At 36.9% G+C, this 21,077-nt stretch overlaps 1 protein-coding gene across 7 annotated transcripts in view; it reads right to left on the bottom strand.

Annotated features, from left to right (window-relative positions):
- Window positions 1–21,077, bottom strand: part of FRMD4A (FERM domain containing 4A) — a 573,082-nt gene that overhangs the window by 261,449 nt on the left and 290,556 nt on the right. For all 7 annotated transcript variants that reach the window (XM_074194087.1, XM_074194085.1, XM_074194086.1 and 4 more), the window contains exon 2: window positions 11,347–11,412. In XM_074194087.1, the coding sequence (XP_074050188.1) occupies window positions 11,347–11,412 (66 nt within the window). The remainder of the gene's footprint in view (window positions 1–11,346; window positions 11,413–21,077) is intronic.

The raw sequence follows: 21,077 nt of genomic DNA, 5'->3' as shown, positions 1-21,077 counted from the left end.
AGATAATGAAATTATTGAATTATGGATTTAGAGGTGAAAGGGGTCTTATAGGTCATCTAAGCTCTTTTTTTTTTACAGGCAAAGAAATTAAGATTTAGAGAGGTCAAATTCATATATACAGTAAGTGACAGAGCTGGGATTTGAATTCAGATCATGTTCTTGATGATGCAGTGGACAGACAAAGGTTACTGCCCTGCAGTCAGGAAGACCCAAGTTCAAATTCAGTCTCAGATACTTATGAGGTATGTGACTCTGGCCAAGATACTTAATCTTATTTGCCTCAGTGTCCTCATTGGTAAAATGAACTGGGGCAAGAAATGGCAAACCATTTCAGTATCTTTGCCAAGAAAACCCCAAATGGAATCACAAAGAGTTGGACAACAACAAACTCTGACTCTAGTACACTGTACCATAATGCCTTCTAAAACCTCAGGTTTAGAAGGTAAAATGGAATGAAGTACTTTTAACAGACAAACCTTTCTCCCATCAACTGAATGCAAATGGAACTATGTGAACACCATTGACAATCATACAATTTTAGGCAAGTATACTTAACTCTAAAAAACTAACAAACTGCGGTGGGGGGGGGTAACATTACCAAATAATTCTTTACAAATAGATTTAATGAAGGAATCCTTCAAGTAGTGATTCTCCATTCTCATTCTTCCCCAGTACATTTAACTATGTGACTGACTTAACCACAATAAATCTCAGTTTTCTCATAAGTAAAGTGCGATAGCAATGCTTACTTAGCCTTTTTGCCTTTTAGTCTCTTCCCTCTCAGTCCATATTCTATCACTGCCAAAGGTATTCCTACAGCACACATCTGCCCTATTCTTCTCCTTCCCTATTGCCTCTAGTACCAAGGACAGATTCTTCTGCTTAGTTTTTAAAGTCCTTTCCTGTTGGGTTCCAGTTTTTCAGACTTAATTAGGACTCTCCTTCATGAAGTCTATGGTCCAGCCAGACTAGCTTTCTTGCTTTTACTCAGTTGGGTAGTCAACAAGCATTTATTAAGTGCTTACTGTATGAAAGGTACTGTACTACCCATTGGTGATGCATGGAAAGATAAAAATACCTTTGATCTCAAGGTATTTTTTTCCTAATAGGGGAAATAACATAACTATATACATAATATACTATATACATACTATATACTATATACATATGTATATATACATATTTATAGCATATATATACTATATACATATGCACATATAATACATATGTATATAATATATATGGACATATACACAAAATAGATGAAAGGTCACCCTTAAAAGATGGCACTAAGAGGGGAGAGGGATGGGACCAGAGAAGCCTCTTCCAGAAGTTGAAGTTTGAAGCCACTCTTGAAAGAAACCAGGTATAGCAGAGGTAACAGAGAGAAGGGGCAGATCTTTTCAAGAATAGGCAATAGCCAATGCAGAGGGATAGACTCAGGAGTTGGAGCGTCATGCATTGGGAATATTAGGCCAAAGAGAGATGATGAACTTCATGAAGTAGAATAATGTGCAAGAAGACCAGAAAGGCAGGAAGGAGCCAGGCTGTAAAGGTTTTAAATACCAGATGAATTTATATGGGATCTTGGGAAGAAACAGGGAGCCATTGTAGTTCACTGAGTAAGAGGGTGACAAGATCAAAACTGCAATTCAGGAAATGGATAATGGCAAGGAGGAATTGGGGTGCTACTTCGTCTTTGTAAGGGCCTATATAACACACTTAATTACTGCCTCATACATTTTTCATCCATGACTCAAGAATTGGTATGTGACCTCATCCCTTTTGTCCAAGCAGAGTTAACCATTTAAGTATATATTTCCTGTTTGGGCCATGGAAATTCCTTTTGCTGGGAAGTCAGAATTTCTCCCTCCTTTCCCACCATCATATTGCAATTGCAGGGCCCTCTTTATTCTTCTTGTTCTCTTTATCAAAATCAGTACTCTCTGTTCTCTATACTGTGACCTTATAGTTCAAATTCTTCCAACAGTCTCCATTCAAATAGTGAATACCATGCACACGCACACACACACACGTATATACATACTTACATATATATATATATATATATATATATATATATATATATATATATAAAATCTTTAGGATTAAGCTGCCCTATAAACAGGAAGTTCTCAGACAGTTGGAATTCAGTGTCCTAATCCTCTTAAAAAAGGCTTCCTACTATCAGACATTTGAAGGGCTAGGTTGAGAGTGAAACCAAAGTACAAATTGCTCAATGAAGCTAAGGAAATAATAACAATATCAAATCTAGCACTTTAAATTTTGCTATGTGCTTTATTTACATAGATCACAAAAACGGTATGAAAGAGATGCTGTTAGTATCCTGATCAAACCAATGACAGAAATGAGACAAAAAAAGATAGGTTAAATAACTCAGGGTAATACAGCTGGTATGTTTCAGAGGCACAATTTAAACCCATGTTATTCTGACTCCAAATTCAACCCACTAATTCACAATACCAAGTTACCTCTCCTAATAGCCCAATGCAGAGGAGTCATTCAATTATCTAAACTCAGCAATGCTGAAATAGTGGTCTTTTAATGAATATTTATATGTACTTTCTATGCACATATACTTTCCTCTGTTTATTATCTCTAATTTATATAGCCTGTCTGTACAAAACCACTTGCATATTGTCTCCCCATTAGACTATGAGCTTCACAAGGGTAGGGAGGGATTGCTTTCTCTCTTTCTTTGTAGTCATAGAATTTAGCCCATAGTTGTTGTTGTTGGATTTTTGTCCTTTATTCTTAGACATCAGGAAGATGATGCTATGACAGCATATGAATTGGATTTCAGTAAGGGGGGTGCTGTATTAAGTCACCAGTCTTGTTTTCTCCTCTAAAATGTCTGGATTCAGAGACTAGATATGGATCAGGACAAATAGAGATGGCCCTAGATGAAAGGCAATAGGGTTAAGTGACTTTCCCAGGGTCATACAGTAAGTGTCAAATGTCTGAGGTTGTACTTGAACTCAAGTTCTCCTGACTCCAAGGCTGATGCTCTATCACTGCACCACCTAGCTGGCAGCACCTAGCTGCTTATTAAATGTTTAGCCTAGGGGCAGCTAGGTGGCACAGTGTATAGAGCACCGGCCCTGGAGTCAGGAGTACCTGAGTTCAAATCCAACCTCAGACACTTAATAGTTACCTAGCTGCATGGCCTTGGGCAAGCCACTTAATCCCATTGCCTTGCAAAAACTAAAAAACTAAAAATAAATAAATGTTTAGCCTATTGACTGACAATTGTAAATAAGACCAAACAATATATGGTGTCATATGTGAAAAGGCAGCTCTGTAAGTTAGACCCTTGTGTCAGAGAGTCTATGTAACCTAGAGAACTCTGGCCTCTCAGGTGTTTAGTCAGAACAGGTATTTAATAAATGCTTTTTGAATTGACTAATGATCCAAACCTATCCATCACCTCCTCTTATGGATAGATCAATTCCTTTTTACCTCATTAATTCAATGACTGGCAACCTCCACCTAGGGATGGAATAGAGTACATTATTAATGAGTAGCATTCATCACCAGAGAAGACTAAAGTAAGAAGGTAAAAGGATCAGAGAAAGAGGGAAACAGGGCAAGCTGGAAAGTTAAGGGTGCCAGATTTTGTTGTCATATGGTAAAAGAAGAGAGAGAGAACTACAGAGAGTGCAGAATTATGGCATTTAGCTTTCATTTTGCTTGAGAAGATGGCAACTAAGATGATCACATTCCCAAGTCAAGGAATGCCATAGTGAATGTCCAGAAATTGGAGAAATAATCCTTTTGTAGCTGATCAAAGCAATACTGTGGGAGAGGAGTTTCTCCAGAGAAACTCTCATTTTCAGGTGTATGATTTTGGAATTTAAATATAGTTTTGAGTTTACTCAATTGATTATTCAAAAGTATTCATTGCATTTTAACAAATTTTTCCTTTGGTAAGGCTGTGTTCACTGTGCTTGTAAAAGAGGGTTGGTTTGCTCAATATAATGGGAGGTGCTAGGGGATAAGGATTGAGAAAAAACCATTAGATATGGTAATTAAGAGATTATCTCTGGAGAGAAACATGTATCAAAGCATCTTGTGTGCATATATCAACATGTCCTCACCTTGTCTCCCATCCTTCCTTCTTTATCTGTTGAAATTCTACTTATCTTTTAAGACTTAGCTCAAATACCACTTCTTAGGATTAGAAGCCTAGATTTGGAACTTGGTAACAATTTAAGGGCATCTAATTCGAGTCCCTCCATTTTGGGGGAGGGAGAAAAGTTTCTCAAAATCAATTTTAAAATTATAAATATTAACTGATAGTTTTGACAGAAATTCATTCCTTGTAACAAAGGATTAAAAGAAAAGGTGGAAATAGGAGCATAGGGAGGAAGTTTGTCAAAACTGATCAATATATCATCTAAATTTGATAGAAAATTGACTGTTCCATACTCACAGCCTCCCTCCCACCTTTGCAAAGATGGGGTGGGGGGAGCACATTTTCTCATCTTGTCTTGGTAGACCAAGCTTGGTCAGCCTCAAAATTTTGACGGATAAGAAATCTGAGGCCCAGAGAGATGAAATGAATTTGCCCAAGGTCACCCAGGTAGGAAATATCAAAACCACAACAAGAAACTAGGTCAAGGGGCTGCTAGGTGACTCAGTGGATAGAGCACCAGCCCCGGAGTCAGGAGTCCCTGAGTTCAAATCTGACCTCAGACACTTAATAATTACCTAGCTGTGTGGCCTTGGGCAAGCCACTTAGCCCCATTGCCTTGCAAAAACATAAAAACAAAACAAAACAAAAAACAACAACAACAACAAAAATTAGGTCAGCACTCTGATCACCTCACCTTACTCAGATTTTCGAGTTGGAATGTACCTTACACCATCAAGTCCAACATCCTCAGTTTTTAGAAAAAGAAACTGGGTCTCAGAGAATTTAAGTGATTTACCCAGGTCTACACAGCTAGTGTCCAAGTTATATTTGAACTTGGGTTTTCCTGATTCCATCTTTCCTGCACTCTTATCTATCATACTGTCTAGGTAAGTTAAATAAATGAACTATGTAAGGTCTCATACAGTGGTAAAGTCAGGATGTAAACTCTGATGTTTGACTTTTATATCTAGTGTTGTCTTAATTAGCAAGCTATCTTTCTCTCCTTGGACATCCTACAGTTCCATCTTTGCAGTCTTCTTCTGGCATATATGAAATGCTGTATTATATTGTAAGTCAATAGAATTCAATTTATTCAATAGAATCTAAGTTCCTTGACAGCATAGATTATCTAGCTTTCGAATTTGCGTCTCCAGCAACTAGTTCCTGGGTCATGATTTGTACTAATCCATTTTTAGATATTGTTGTGACATGTGTTTCTTTTTTCTTCCATACTAATATGTGTAAAAATTATCGATGGAATATTGATTAGAAACCAGTTTGAAATGATAAACTATCTCTTCCAGAAAGGTATGATTCAGAAGCTAACTCCATCAGTCTCCCTAAGGGGAATTCTGTTTAGGCATTCAACAAACAAAAATTAAAGCAACTGTTGCATTCAAGCCCCTTGCACTGTACTTTATAGCACAGATGGTTTCTGATACATGGGGGTTTTAAAAGACCCGGAAAATTTGAGATTAAGTGTCTGTTTTATTCATTTCTGTATCCTCTTTAGAAGTCTTCCTGATTCCAGGCTATGTCTTATCTACTGCAGTATCTAGATGATTTGCTTATTGGATTCCACAACATTTTTTTAAGGCAATGGGGTTAAGTGATTTGCCCAAGGCCACACAGCTAGGTAATTAAGTGTTTGAGACTGGATTTGAACTCAGGTACTCCTGACTCCGGGGCCAGTGCTCTATCCACTATGCCACCTAGCTACTCCCACTCTACTACAATTTTTAAAAGTAAGTTAATTCTCTATTTCTCTTAAGTATACTATCTTGTTTCCATGCTGTTGTTTCTCTCTAGAAAAAGGGAAATTGCATATCATAGCAATAATTCACAATCCTGTTTCAATATTGTTGGAAAACTTAGTGTCCATACTTCTCTGTATTGTAAGAAAGTTTTGTTTCTTCTACTTCAGTGGAGAGAAAGACTTATAAATAGATACAGAATATCACCGAGGGACTCAGTATTAGAGGGTTGAGAAAAAGAGGTGGCAAGTAGAGCAATACTGAGACAACTTAGAGAATAGTTATTTTTTTTTATAGAAATACTTCCTAAGCCAAAGATGGTATGAGGTTAAGAGAAAACAGTTCTGCAAAATTCCTGCTGCAAAAGGAGTGGGAGTTCTTAAATTAGTGAGCTAGCAGGATATGTTCTTCTGGATATAATGAAAAATAATCAGTGCAACAAATGAATGTATGTGAAAATGGAAAGGAGCAACACAAACATAATTAGTTATCTTGAACTTGAATGGCTTTGAAAGATCATTTTCTTGTTAGGAAGACATTATTAGGATATAGCAGCTAGGGGGCTCAGAGAATGGAGTCTAGAGTCAGGAGCCAGGTCTGGAGTCAGGACATTAGAGTTCAAATCCAAACTTATACACTTACTTGTCATGTGATCCTGAGCAAGTCCCTTAACCCTGTTTGCCTCAGTTTCCTCATCACTTAAATGAACTGGAGAGAGAAATGGCAAACCTCTCCCAATATCTTTGTCAGGGAGAATTGGACAGGATTGAAATGAATCAAAAACAACACTAGGATACATCAAGGCAGTTTAGACTTGGTGGGAACCTTCTGAAAGTATAATGAGGACCCTACACCAAAGCATTTCAGGCTCAGGAGATGCCAGATTGTTGCTTCATTAACTCATTCCTTTACAATACCAGTTAACTTCCACCTTCAGGAAATTCTTCAATTTATCTTAGAAAGTACACTTATAGCCTACATCTGTTTCCTCTTTCTTTGTCCTTCAAAGAGTATTCTCAAAACATACACACCTGGCACAGAATAACATGCATTGCTTTTCCTCAAAACCCTGTAAGTTAGGTAGTATAAGTCTTCATAATCACCACTTTGTAGATGAGGACATTGAGGCAGAGGAAAGTGATGTGCCTATCTATACTCAGAAATTGCAGGGCTAGGACTAAAATCCATCTTTCTTGATGCTAAATAGTGTTCTTTTCAAAGCCATGTTCCCCTTCAAAAGTGAATAAAAATGCTGAAGAAAGTTTATAGAAGCAAGTATCTCTTGTGCTCAATATTATTTTTTCATAGTATATTTTTAAACCTGACTATATTTGTGTGTGCAAGTGTATGTCTGAGTGTTAAAGGACCAGTGATACCATGGATAAGTCATTTAATTTCTTAATGCCTTGGTCATGCTAGCCTATACTGGAAGGAGTCCCCAGTCATTATGAAACCACAAACTTGACTTCCCTCTCTAAATATATTTGTTAACCTTTATCTATCTATCTATCTATCTATCTATCTATCTATCTATCTATCTATCTATCTATCTATGTATCCATCTATCATCCTTACTTTTGTCTTTTATTGCACATGTGGTCCAATGAAACAAAAGGGAACACATAGCTAATACCAGTCTTGTCCACTAGCTTAGCAGAGCAACAAATAGCAGGAAAAGGCAGGGGAAGCCCAAATTATAAATCTCAGGAAGAGATTTCCAGGACTTACCTTGGAATTTGAATTTCTGGGTTAGAGTTCTGATTAGCCAAAATAATAGTAAATGTTAAAAGAAAATGCTGTTATTGATTAGCCAATTCTCAGGTCAAACATGTTTCCTTTTTTTCAGCCAGGTATTCATGAATGTATAGTTCAAGTCCCAGGAGCTTGTGATAGTCAGTCAATGATACACCTGTGACTTTGGAGAATCAACTTGGAAAAATTTAAGACCTAACATGGGAGTTACTGACCATTTACACTTTTAGGGATTTGTTGAGATATTATCAAGAATTTGAAAGCATGAATTCAACCCCCTAAAACTCAAGTGTCTATTTGCGGTAGAATTATACACATTCTACAGTCATTCCTTCCACATAGCAACTTTCTTCAGCACAGTTACAATATATCATAGGTTTACATAAGTAATTAAATGGGAATTTGGGGGGAGTTTTGCTGAAACAGCAAAAGACACACAACGGCCAGCAGATGCCACAGAAAAAGTCTAGAAACTCAGAATTGTATAATATCATCATATCTTATCTTATCTTTTAATACTGTAAACATCCCAGAAAAGAAAAAGCAAAAATTCAGACTTCTTCAGTTTGAAGGGAGGCCCACAATTTTTATGTAGATTTTCTAGGTTGTGGGGAGCATGGTACCCCTAATACTCATGATGTGGAAGTGATAACTGTACTCTGTGATCCAGGGAAATAAATGAGCTACTCAAAGACACATTATGAACAGCTACATACCCTATACAGTGAAACCAACTGAGTTGTCTAGCAATATGCATTCTCCTGACAGCCTCCAGCTCTTACCAACACAGGCCCTACCTTCTCTTTCTATAAGACTACTACATTTAATTCACTGGAAAAGCTTTTTAAGCTTCCAAATTTTTCATTGCCTTAAAAATCAGGACATACCTAGACCCAAAGAAGATCTCAGTCTTCTCAGGCAATTAGTTATTTGATATAAAGCTTGAGCAATTACCTTCCCCTAAGCTTTCCCCTTCAATCCATCAACTTTTGTTTGGTTAAACTTGTGAAGAACCCCTACTTTATTCCAGGGTCAATTGAAAATGTAATTATTTCAAGGCCTGTTATAAACATTTATGAACATTGAAGAATATTTAATTTTTTATATATTTTGGTGATTCAAGTGTAAATGAATCAGAATCATATGGGTTCATATTTCTTTTTAATATCTTCACAAGTAAAAAAAAATTGATAAGAAGGCTCAAGGTATTTAAATACCAGATGGATGAGAAATCATCTATACTACAAACTATAGCCCATGTGTATGAAACATAACAGGTACTTGGGGCAGCTAGGTGGCTCAGTGGATAGAGCACCAGCCCTGGAGTCAGGAGTACCTGAGTTCAAATCCTTAGACACTTAATAATTGCCTAGTCCTGTGACCTTGGGCAAGTCACTTAACCCCATTGCCTTGCAAAAAAACCTAAAACAAAACAAAAAATAACAGGTACTTAATATATATATATATATATATATATATATATATATATATATATATAGTCTTTCTTAATAGTATGATATAATTGATTAAAATCCAATGATTTGAGTCAGAGGAGCTAGGTTCAAATACTACCTCTAACTCTCAACCCCCTATGTAATTTTTGGAGATATCTCATGAAACTCTCTGGGCCTCAGTTGCCTCAAAGATATGAAAGCATTCAACCAGATGATCTCAGATGTTTCTTCCATAGATCTATGATCCTAGGAAATATTTCTGAGTCTGATCATACCTCTCTGGAATAGAGACATAGATATCTCAATCTTTAAACTGGCTTTTGACTAATCAGCAATTGATAGCTGTGACCTTGTTACTCTAGGCTTTGTTTACAGGGTTTGCAATGTGATACAAAGGAGGATATTATGCCTTCCACTTAATAGTCCTTTGTTTTAAAGTAATCCCCCCCACCCCTTGCAAAGTAATTAAGTACTATGGTAATAGGTCACTTGGGAATGTGATCCTAAAACAAATTATATATGGAAGCTAGTACAGACACTCTGTGCAGCTGACACAAGACCATTTTCTCATTTTATTTATGATTTAAAATTTCTGCAAAAAATACAAACTGAAATAAGTTTTTCTACAATCCAATTCAGCTTCAGAATTCCTCATCCATCTTTGCTCTTCTTAGAATGAGGCAAATATTTATCCTGACCACATAAAGCAGGCTGGACATCAGAAGTAATTTTGGTGCCATATAAACCTTTCTTTTCCTTTTAGAACACTACTTCTTTCCAAATCTATTAGCATTCATAATAGAAGATTTAGTTAAAAAAAAACTCAAAGCACCCATACATGTCCATCCCTCAATTCTGGTTATTAACTATTCAGAAGAGGTTAAAGACTTTGTACACCCCTATCTCACTTAAATCCCATTCACATGCAAGTCAAGACATCACCTGTGATAACACTGGTCCTCTTCAATGGCTAAGGAGGAATAGCAATAGCAAAAACAACAATGAATTCTGATTCAGAAGTGCCACTGGTAGCTAGAAATGTTGCATTCATTAAGCCACATAATCTATTTGAACATATTTTGCTCAACATCAAAATTCCTCCAAAATTCAAGACATGATTTAATCCTTGACAAGATCAAAAGTATAAGCTATTAACTCTTAAAGTTAATTGTTTGAATATTGACAGGTTTGAATAATGTATATGCCACTGGGGAGAACAGAGAGGAAAGTGGATGAGAATGACTTTTTTTCTCGCTCTACATCTCCCACTGAAAAAATGTCTTCTCTCCCCACCTCCCACTCTAAGAAAGTTCCAAGAGCTTTTTCCAAAGTCAATGAATAATTTTAACCCACTGACATACTGTAGTCACTGCAATAGTGAAAAATGAAGAATGATGAAAAGTCACATAGTAATAGCATAAGAATCTTAATTGGGAAGTTGGCAAGAGTATCTAATATTCATTTGCATACAATTCCAATCCAGAGCAAAAAATAGACCTGAGCTAGGTAATGACTAACTCTTGAAAGTTTTATAATTATACACTCAGATCTGAAAATGCAACCTTTTTTTAGGTCTCTGAAGAAATGAATGGGTTTTCCAAAGTCATCTGAACTGAAGACCATGGACTTGGGGTGGGGAGATAGTTCCATTTTACTTTTGACTTATCCAACCTGGATTTCTTCTTTTACACAATATTCATTTCCTGGATCTGAATTTTCTCAGATGTAAAATACAGATAGAATACTGAGCTCCTTTTTAGAGGGAAAATATTCTTAAAAAGAGAAAACAAAAGGAGAAGCTAATTGTTTTTATAAACAACATTATATATTTATAAGCAATATAAATATTGAAGAATGTTGACAGTGTTTGTCATCCACATCTAACTTGAACCAGAAGACACTTAGGATAGGTATGAGTACAATCTTCCAAGTAGTAGAAGTACTTAAAATAAAAAGATTTACTAATGGTTGTTGTAGACTTTTACTCAACATCAGACCAGATATATATCTATCTACAACAATTTTAGTGGGGGATCAAAGTAGAGGTAGGGGGGAAAGTTGAAGTGGGGGAGATAAATTTAAACAGAATTTCATAACAAGTATGGCTTTGTAGTCTAGAGAGAATAAATTTGATAGACAAGATTTTTCCCCACCATTTGGAAACAGATTGAAAATAGATTTTTAGAAATTTTGTTAAAAAAGAAAACCCTTAAAAATTAAGCTAATTTACCTGTACTAGTAGTTCCAGCTTTCTGTCATCAAGGAGATGGACTTGACACCGGCGCCCCTCCGTCATCTAAGAGATAAGGAAAGTCAGAATCATAACTTTCAGATGGTCATTCTCCTTTAATCAACCAACATTCATTAAAGCAGTAAGTCTACTGTACTAGACACTAGAGACAAGTTTAAGAAAATGAAATAGCCCTTGCTTTTAAGGGCTTTCTTCTAGATACATAGAACCTTGCACATGAAAATGTTAATAAACACAATTTAATTTAAGCAGAGGGACAGAACTAACAACTGTCCTAAGAGCATTAATGCGCAGTTAGGTGGTACAATGGTTAGAGCAGATTCAAGAAGCCCTGAATTCAAATATGATTTCAGATTCTTAGTAGTTGTCTGGGAACTTAATCCTACTGACTTTAGCTTCCTCATCTGTAAAATGATCTGGAGAAGGAACTGGCAAACCATTCCAATATCTTTACCAAGAAAACTCCAAAAGGGATCATGCAGAGTCAGATTTGACTGAAACATCTGAAGAACAAAATAATATGAAGACTCAGTACCAAAATGTGATTTGAACTAGTAAACCAGGGTGTGTGCATATGTGTGTATATGTGTATGTGTGTGTATGTGTTTTAATAGTCATTGTTTCTTTAATCTACTGCCCTCTCTAGACAAGAATAATCCAACCATCTGGCAAATGCTTTGTCCTAAAAGAATCTTTTATTTTCCTTAATAGAAATAAAAGTATTCTTTCAGTCTTCTTTCCACCCTTACATCGTACTACTGGCAGGCCCCTGGAGATAATGTAATGTTCCTGTGTGCCTTGCCTTCACCAACTAGAAGAAAAAAATCCATTGAGATATGATCGCACAGTCAAGCTGACCTTCATTCTTTTGTGTCTCTGCACCTAAGGGCCATTTATTTTCCCCATTAAACATGCATCATTTTCCCCCTGATTACCAGATGCTTCTGCTCAAATTTAACAGAATGTTCCTACACAGACTCTGCAAGATGCATTAACCTTGCCTGTTTAACCCCTTCACACCTGATCATTCAGCAACTACTTTATGCTAGTCAGGGATAGGGGGAAATGTATAAGCTTTCTGTTCTGCATTAATAGCTTCCCTATCTAGGCTACCAGTGCAAAGTGCCTCTTATTCTTCATCCAGATTGATGGCAGCATACAAGAGAAAGCTGGGTGTAGCTAAGAGCATTCTGGAGGCCTGTGTTCAAATTCCACCTCACACATTTTCAACATATATGGTCCTAGGAACACCACAATTTCTCTGAGACTCAGTTTTCTTAGTAATAAAATGGGGATCATAGCACCTACTTCACTTTTAACTTATCAATTAAATGATTTTCCTTATCTCTTAAATTAAATTAAATTAAAATTTTCATGATCCTAGAGAGCTACAGAAATGTCAAATATTATTAAAGTTGGAACAGACTCTAGCAATTATATACCTTCCTTCCACACACACACACACACACACACACACACACACACACACACACACACACACACACACACACACACACACATCTGACAGATAAAGAAACTGAAGGCTAGAGATGGAAATGAGTTGCTCAAAGTCACATAAGCAAAAGGCCCCTGGACTATCTTTAGATATCACACCAAAGAAGCCTTCTCAAGACTTCCTTATCTTGCCATAGGATCTGATTCAAAACAAATACTGTCTTACTTGGATGAATTAATTGGAAAGCTCCCTAGTTCCAGAATAATAGCAGTGACTCATTAGTTACCTATATTGAGAAAGGACATACCAAGATTTAGTCATACTTCAATATTTTAAGAGATTTTTATGTATACAGATAAAATTCTAACCTTCATGAAAAAGATCATAATAATATCATACATCATCAATTAATTTCCTGCCTCAAGCAATCACTTATCTATCTATAAGCACTTATTAATCATCTACTATATGCTAGACACTGGGCTAGATAGATGAACAGTCTGTGTGAGTTTGCTGTGGTCAAAATAAATAAAAAAATGGATAATAATGATAATGATTGTCATCATCATTATCACCACCAACATCACTAGGTCTCCAATTTCTAAAAAATACCTTTTCCAAACTTGGGCTGTCCCTTTAAAGAGTCTGACAGTCCATCACCAAGCCATACTTCAAGTCTGGCTCACTTGGTCGGACCTACCAAGGCATGTGTACCACTTGAGTAGTCTTTAAGAATCCATCTGCCACTCTCATGGCATTTTGAGGCAAAGGTGATTAGCTGAGGTTAGACAATCATAAAAACAGAAATGAAGAGAGTAAACTAAAATATGAATGTAGCAAATCAATCATGTTATGCAATCTAAACATCTCCAAATAGGATGAAAACCTATCCTGCTCTGGCTATGTAAAGCAGTTGCTCCTAGAAAATTGTTTCTTCTGACAGAAAACTGCTTCCTTCTGGGCAGGAGGATAGACAGATCATGCACAATTAATAAATATTTGTTGATCTGATTCTAAAGTTGTTCAGTCTAATTTCCATCATTTTCCCATGGAAACTCAATGAAACTCAGGAAGATTTAAGGTCCTGAGTACTTAAATGAGAATGAAAGCCTAACGATACCTATCAACCAAATAGTTTTACAATTCTGCATAGCTGGATTTAGTAATGATGGGAGTACTTTGAGTAGGTGTTTTGAATTTGAACAATTCAACCCATGTTAGAAAGAACTCCAGATTATTTTATTAAGAGTGTAGATTCCCAGAGCAAAATAGTTACATGCAACTAATAACAGTAACGTGCTATTTTGAAAACCCTTTTCACAGTATTGAGACATTCCAAAAAAGAAAAATATATAAGAGAAACACTGTATATACATCTCTTGTCAAAAGCTGAATAGTCTAAGGTTTACCTCTTTGCAAAAAAAATTAAGTATATTATATAGTTTTAATGCACTATCTTATTCACACATTCTTAACCTTTTCAAAAGCATTGGAAAATTGGACTCGGAAGAACCCGACAGTACCATAAAAATATTTTAGCATAGAAATAAAAATGATGTTTCTTTCCCTCAAGTATTAGCCAGCATTTAATATTGTATGACTGATAAAAAAAAGACTGTAAGAATTCTTCCATTGAATCCAAAAGCTAGAATTTAGAATATTTACCCTGCCTTCTCTAATTTGTGCAAGGAGAGAGGGAAATCCTCAACAAAAGGGTTTTTTTTATGCACTCTCATCTTGACTATCTACAGTTAAGCAATTCACTTCCAGGGCATCAAGATATTAATGTTAGTCCAAACTTTTCTTCATGAAACCTAGCCATGAACTTGTAGGATATAGGAAAGCCTTCCCCATTGCTTCCCTTCAAAAGAGGGAAATAAGTCTAAAGCAGATCCTAGTTCTGAACTTTAAAACTTTTTTTCAGGATTAGGGTCTTCTTGACAACACTTCTGTGGTTTTCAAATCTAAGAGGCAGACTTTGTTGTTCTATAATAGACTGAATAAGAGTCTCCAGTACCAATCAATTTAGAAAAGAGACCTACTTACTATCCTAGGATGTATACAAATAATGAATGGCCTTCTGCTAGCTTTGTCTTGGTTGCCAAGCATACTGAAATTTCTTTTGAATACTAACAATTGTAAAAATAATAATAGTTTCCTTTTCATTTTCATCTACTCAGGCAGAATTGGAGATCTGACATTGCCCTCAAAGGAAATCCTTTGAAAAACAACCTTATAAATGTCAGCTGGTTACCATTTCAACTATAAATTGTCTTACTACAATATAATTCTGTAACAAGCAGTGGCATGCCAAACCCACTATTGTTCTATAGGCCATATAAGAAAAGTTATTTTGAAAATTGTGTTTCTACTCTTCTGTACTATTTACTTCACTGTTAAGATATAATACTCAGATCTATGGGTAACCATACAAAAGTGATCTGAAGAGTGATTTTTTCCTTTTTATCTCAAGTAAATTTATTGTAAATAGTTCAAATACTTTTTATTGCAAAGAACTTCTCTCTAGAGTCTACTACCAAAAATAATAAAAATGAGAAATTATGATACTTTTATGTGGAACAATTTCATAATTCAAAAAAACTCTGCATTTCCTAGCTGATTATGTTCATTGCATTCTGAATTCTTATACAGAAAAAGCAAACAGATAATATATTAAAACTTTCTTAAAGGTATATTTGCATAGGCTTTATAAAGACTAGATCTACCTATGCAGGAAGACTACAGAATCTGGGATTTGGTAAATCTCAAATTGTGTTTTACCAAGAACATTTCCTACTTATTTCAAAAATTAAATGGTCCTCATACTTATTTTTTCTGATATAAACATGTGAAAGAAATTAAAAGGTCATCTAGTCTAAATCCACATTTTAATAATAAGAAGTCTAGTGAATTGATTTAAAACATTCAAGTGAAAGGGGAAAGGATTTGAATTCAGGTCCCTTAACTCCATAAGCTGGTACTCTTCCCACAGTGTCACTCTACTTAGCATCCTTCACTTGTCTACTTTGGTTATGGCCTACTCCTTAAATTTCCTCTTTTTCTTGAATACCATGACTTATTGTTCTGATAGAAATTTAATCTAGCTATGAAAAAAACCACAACTTATATTCATATAATACTTCTATGATTTATACTTTTACTTTCAAATTTATGGTTTACTTTGCTTAATTTGATATTTAAAGCAACTTTGGACCCTGGAGTTAAGAGGGCCTGAATTCAAATCTAGCCTCAGACACTGTGAAAGTCACTTAACTCTGATTGCTAAAAAAAAATAGCTTTGGATTTCCAGGATAATAGAGAAATCAGGAAAAGTGGGAAATAAAATTTCTAAAAAATAAAAACAACAGCTATCAGCTCTGCTATTCTACTTCTTGGAATTCCTGATGTCAAATTATCAGCTATAGTACTATAGTAATGTAAAAAATATACATGGGCCTATAAGTTAAAAAACTAATTTGGAAGGCTATTTGAGACATCAGTATCAAAAGCAGGTAGTGAAATTTGTGTTTAGATGTATATAACAAAATTTAAAAATTAGTTTTTTTCCCTATCTCTTGGAACTCTCTCATAACTGCTGTTTTTGACAAGTCATTTATGAAAAGCAATAATATACTGAGAAAATGCAAAGCACTCATATTAAAGAAATAGAGTGAATTTAACTTTTCTGCTTTGTCATTCAGGAAAATCTAGTAATTAATCATTTATAAAGAATCAGACTCCATCTCATATTTTTTAAATGATCAAACATTGTATTTCATGATGGAAAATATAAACTTCAAAGCTTCCAAGATGTCTTCTAAACACAAAACCTTTGATCCTTTAGCAACTGGTTTCCCATTAAACCCCAGATGACACTGAAAGACCAGAACTATTGGTGTGGAATCTCAAATTCTATTACTTAACCTAATCAAAAGAAAATTCAAAAGATGTGACTAAAACTTCCTAGCATATTGCTGGAGCTTCTACTTTTAAACTTCCTCTCTCATAATTCCAATTCCCTTCTTAATGAAATGGAAAATAAGTTAAGTAGTGACTCATCTTTTCACAGAATTTTTTGTGTATGTGTATGTGGGCTAAATGTGGACCACAATTTGTTAATGATCACAATTAAGGTTATAAACAAATGACTGTACAAACATAAAGCAGTTAGGGATCTCAGGAAACTAAGAACCAATGGCAAATACATAACCTTATGGAAGATTTCACCCAAACTTCCAGAAACATTGAGGATATTCAGGAAGTCTTGTCCACTTCAGAGTGATACAGTACTTCATGGCAAATGATACAACACTGAAGTAAAATAATTGGAGATTTCTAAGGGAATTGGATCGAGAGAGAGGTCACAGCATGGGCTGGCATCAGGATTTTGGTTCTGAATATGACTTGGCTCTGTGACTTCTGGCAATGTATTTCTGGCACAATAGATAGAGCTCTGGGCCTGGAGTCAGGAGTGCAAACCCAGCCTCAAACACTTATTAGTTTGTGACCCTGGACGGTCACTTAACCTTTGTTTGCCTTAATCCACTGGAGAAGGAAGTGGTAAACCATTCTAGTATCTTTGCCAAGAAAACCCCAAATGGAGGCACAAATAGTCAGACATGACTGAACTACAAGAGCAGCAACAACAAGAGATGATCTTGTTGTGTCCAAGGGGGTGATCATTTTTAGCCACTTGAATTTGCTGCTATTGGGATACTGTGTTCATTCAGGGGACTCATCACTGCTTTACTTCTTCACATTACAAGAGCAGAGAAATCAATTCCAATCCTCCACAGATCGAATTGCAGGGCAGAGGGTCAGCAAACATTAACAATTACACCCAAGATCTGCAGCTGAGAAGGGAAATGGGCAGACTTTGGGGAGTGAAGCTTGCAGCTTCCATCAATAGATTTTTATGTGATCCTTTAAAAACGGAAATTCAGACCAGACACTGAGGTGAGTCAGGGTTGTGGTAATGAAGAAGGGTGGGGTTGGGGAGGGAGGAATATTATTTCTTCCTAATAACAATGCATAACTTTTTTTTTTTTTAGTTTTTGCAAGGCAAATGGGGTTAAGTGGCTTACCCAAGGCCACACAGCTAGGTAATTATTAAGTGTCTGAGGTCCAATTTGAACTCAAGTACTCCTGACTCCAGGGATGGTGCTCTATCCACTGTGCCACCTAGCTGCCCCCAATGCATAACATTTTAAAGAAGATGATGACTTGTATGTTTGATTACTGATGTTATGACCATTACAAATGGAAGGTCAAGGTTCAATACTGAGTGTAGAATCAGTGGACAGAACAATGACTTAGATATTTACCTTCTCCTAGACCAGGAAACCTATGAGTTTTTGATGTACAGGCCCTTGAAAACTGGCCCATTTAAAAAAATTTAATAATAATATTAAATAATATTTATGTAGCACTGTTACAAGACAATTTAAATATGTTATCTTATTTGATCTTCACAGACACCTTGGGAAGGTAGGTACTGTTATTATCTCTATTTAACAGATGAGGAATCTGAGGCTCAAGAGTCTTGTCCAAGCTCTCACATCTAGGAAGAATCTAAGGCAGGTTTTGAACTCCAAACATGGCAATCTACACTATTATATGTAGTAGGAATATTTCAGTGACTGCCATGAGCATTCCCATGTGTAAATTGTAAGCTCTTGAAGGGGAGGGTATCTCCCTCAGAAGTTAGAATAGGGCTTAAACACAAGAGGAGCACAAGATTTAGGGTTAGAAGAGTTCTCATAGATCATTAAATCTAACTCCCTGGGGTGGAGCCAAGATGGCGACAAGAGTGGATCAAATCCTAGGAGCTCTCTCATAAATCTTTGAAACTAAGGACTCTAACTAAATTTTCAAGAGACAGAACCCACAGAGGGACCCAGTGAGGCAGTGCTCCTACTCAAGGTAACCTGGAAAAGAGCAGGAAAGGCTCTGCTCCCCGGGGTGAGAGGGGCAGCTCACCAGAGGGGTGGGCCGTCAGAGCAAAAGAACTTCAGCCTCCAGGAGGCAGTCCCAGGGAGCTGGGAGCTGCAGCTCACAGCAGTGGGGGAGTCTCCGGAGCTACACCCCAGGGAGTACCAGGCACAAATTGGAGGAACAGCGGGGGTACCTCTGCCAGAGTGAGCAGGTGAAGTCCAGCCCTCAGGGCACATAGCCAGCTGCTTGGCCACTGCATTCCAGATGCAGGAACAGAAGCAGGCTGAGCCCTTAAGCAGGAGCCCCCAGGGCATGAGTCCATTGAACCTAGGGAGGGGAGTGAAGAGAGAGACTGCAGAGCTCTGCCCCTGGAACAGGACTCTGGGGCTCTGACCACATTCAGATCCTGATTACAGTCTAGGCCCCCCAACAGAACAGCAGGGGCCCCCCAACCTGAGCCCGTGTCTGGGGGGTGGGGTGGAGCTTGTGGTTATTCACAGACCTGGAGGGAGGACAGAGCCTCACACACTGAGACCCTTGTGGGAGTGTCCCAAAAGCTCAGGAAGCACCCCCAAAACAGGCTTAGACTGGGAAAATGAGCAAGCAGAGAAACAAGAGAAACACCATTGAGAAATACATTATCTATGAACCCAAGAAGGATCAATATACTCAGTCTGAAGATGAGGAAGCACAAGAACCTGCATCTAAAGACTACAAGAAAAACAGAAATTGGGCTCAGGCTATGACAGAGCTCAAAAAAGACTTTTGAAAATCAAATGAGGGAGTTAGAAGAAAAACTGGGAAAAGAAAGGAGAGAGATGCAGGAAAAACATGAAAATGAAGTCAGCAGCTTAGTCAGGGAAATCCAAAAAAATGCTGAAGAAAATAGCATGCTAAAAACCAGCTTAGGTCAAATGGATAAAACAGTTCAAAAAGTTATTGAGGAGAAGAATGCTTTAAAAAGCAAAATTGGCCAGATGGGAAAAGAGATAAGAAAACTCTCTGAGGAGAACAAATCCTTCAGACAAAAAATAGAATTCAGGGAGATTGATGAATTTACCAGAAATCAGGAATCAATACTTCAAAACCAAAAAAATGAAAAATTAGAAGAAAATGTGAAATATCTCATTGAAAAAACAACTGATATGGAAAACAGGCTTAGGAAAGATAATTTAAAAATTATTGGAATACCTGAAAGTCATGATCAGGAAAAGAGCCTTGATATCATTTTCAAAGAATTACTACAGGAAAATTGCCTTGATATCCTAGAAGCAGAGGGCAAAATAGAAATGGAGAGAATCCACCGATTCCCCCCCCCCCGGAAAAAGAGATCCCAAAAAACCAACCTCTAGGAATATTATAGCCAAGTTCCAGAACTCCCAAGTCAAAGAGAAAATATTACAAGCAGCCTGAAAGATACAATTCAAACATCGTGGAGCTTCAATCAGGATCACACAGGACTTAGCAGCAGCTACATTGGAAGCTCGTAGGGCTTGGAATATAATATACCAGAAGGCAAAAGAGCTTGGAATGCAACCTAGAATCAACTACCCAGCAAAAATGAATGACCTCTTCCAGGGAAAAAGATGGACTTTCAATGAACCAGGGGAATTTCAAATGTTCCTGTTGGAATGGCCAGAACTGAACAGAAGGTTTGATCTTCAGATACAGGACTCAGGTGAAGCATAGAGATTGGAGGAGAGGGGGGGGAAAATATGAGGGACTTAATGATGATGAACTTCATGTATTCCTGCATAGAAAAATGACACTGATAATACTCATATGAACCTTCTCAGTTAATAGAGCAGGTAGAGGGAGCTTTTATAGTTGAAGGACAGGAGAAAGCTGAATTCAAAAATAAAATATGGAGTAAAAATGGAGTCAATAGAAAAAAGGGAAATGTCATGGTAGAAAGAAAAAGGAGAGGGGGAGTAGGCCAAGATATTTCATATAATAAGATTTTTTCTTTATTACAATGAGCTACTGCAATGATATGGAAGGGGGAAGGCAAGGAGAAATGAGGGAATCTTCGCTCTCATCAGAAGTGGCTAGGAGAGGAAACAGAATATATACTCAATGGGGTAGAGACATCTGGAGTAAGAAGGAGAGAAGGATAGGGGAAGGGGGGGGATGTGAGTGATGGAGGAAAGGATGGACCATAGGGGGAGAGTGGTCAGATATAACACATTTTCTTTTTTACTTCTTGCAAGGGGCTGGGATTGGATGGCCTGTCTGGGACCATAGGGCCAGGTGGATGCTGGGCCTAAGGGGTGGTATGGGGGCTCAGGGCCTCTTGGCACCAGAGCTGGGGATCTGTCTG

The sequence above is a fragment of the Macrotis lagotis genome, chromosome 7 (genome assembly GCF_037893015.1).
Source record: "Macrotis lagotis isolate mMagLag1 chromosome 7, bilby.v1.9.chrom.fasta, whole genome shotgun sequence".
Taxonomy (NCBI): Eukaryota; Metazoa; Chordata; class Mammalia; order Peramelemorphia; family Peramelidae; genus Macrotis; species Macrotis lagotis.
The sequence above is the reverse complement of the archived record's forward strand: the minus strand, read 5'-3'. Positions and strand labels throughout refer to the sequence as shown.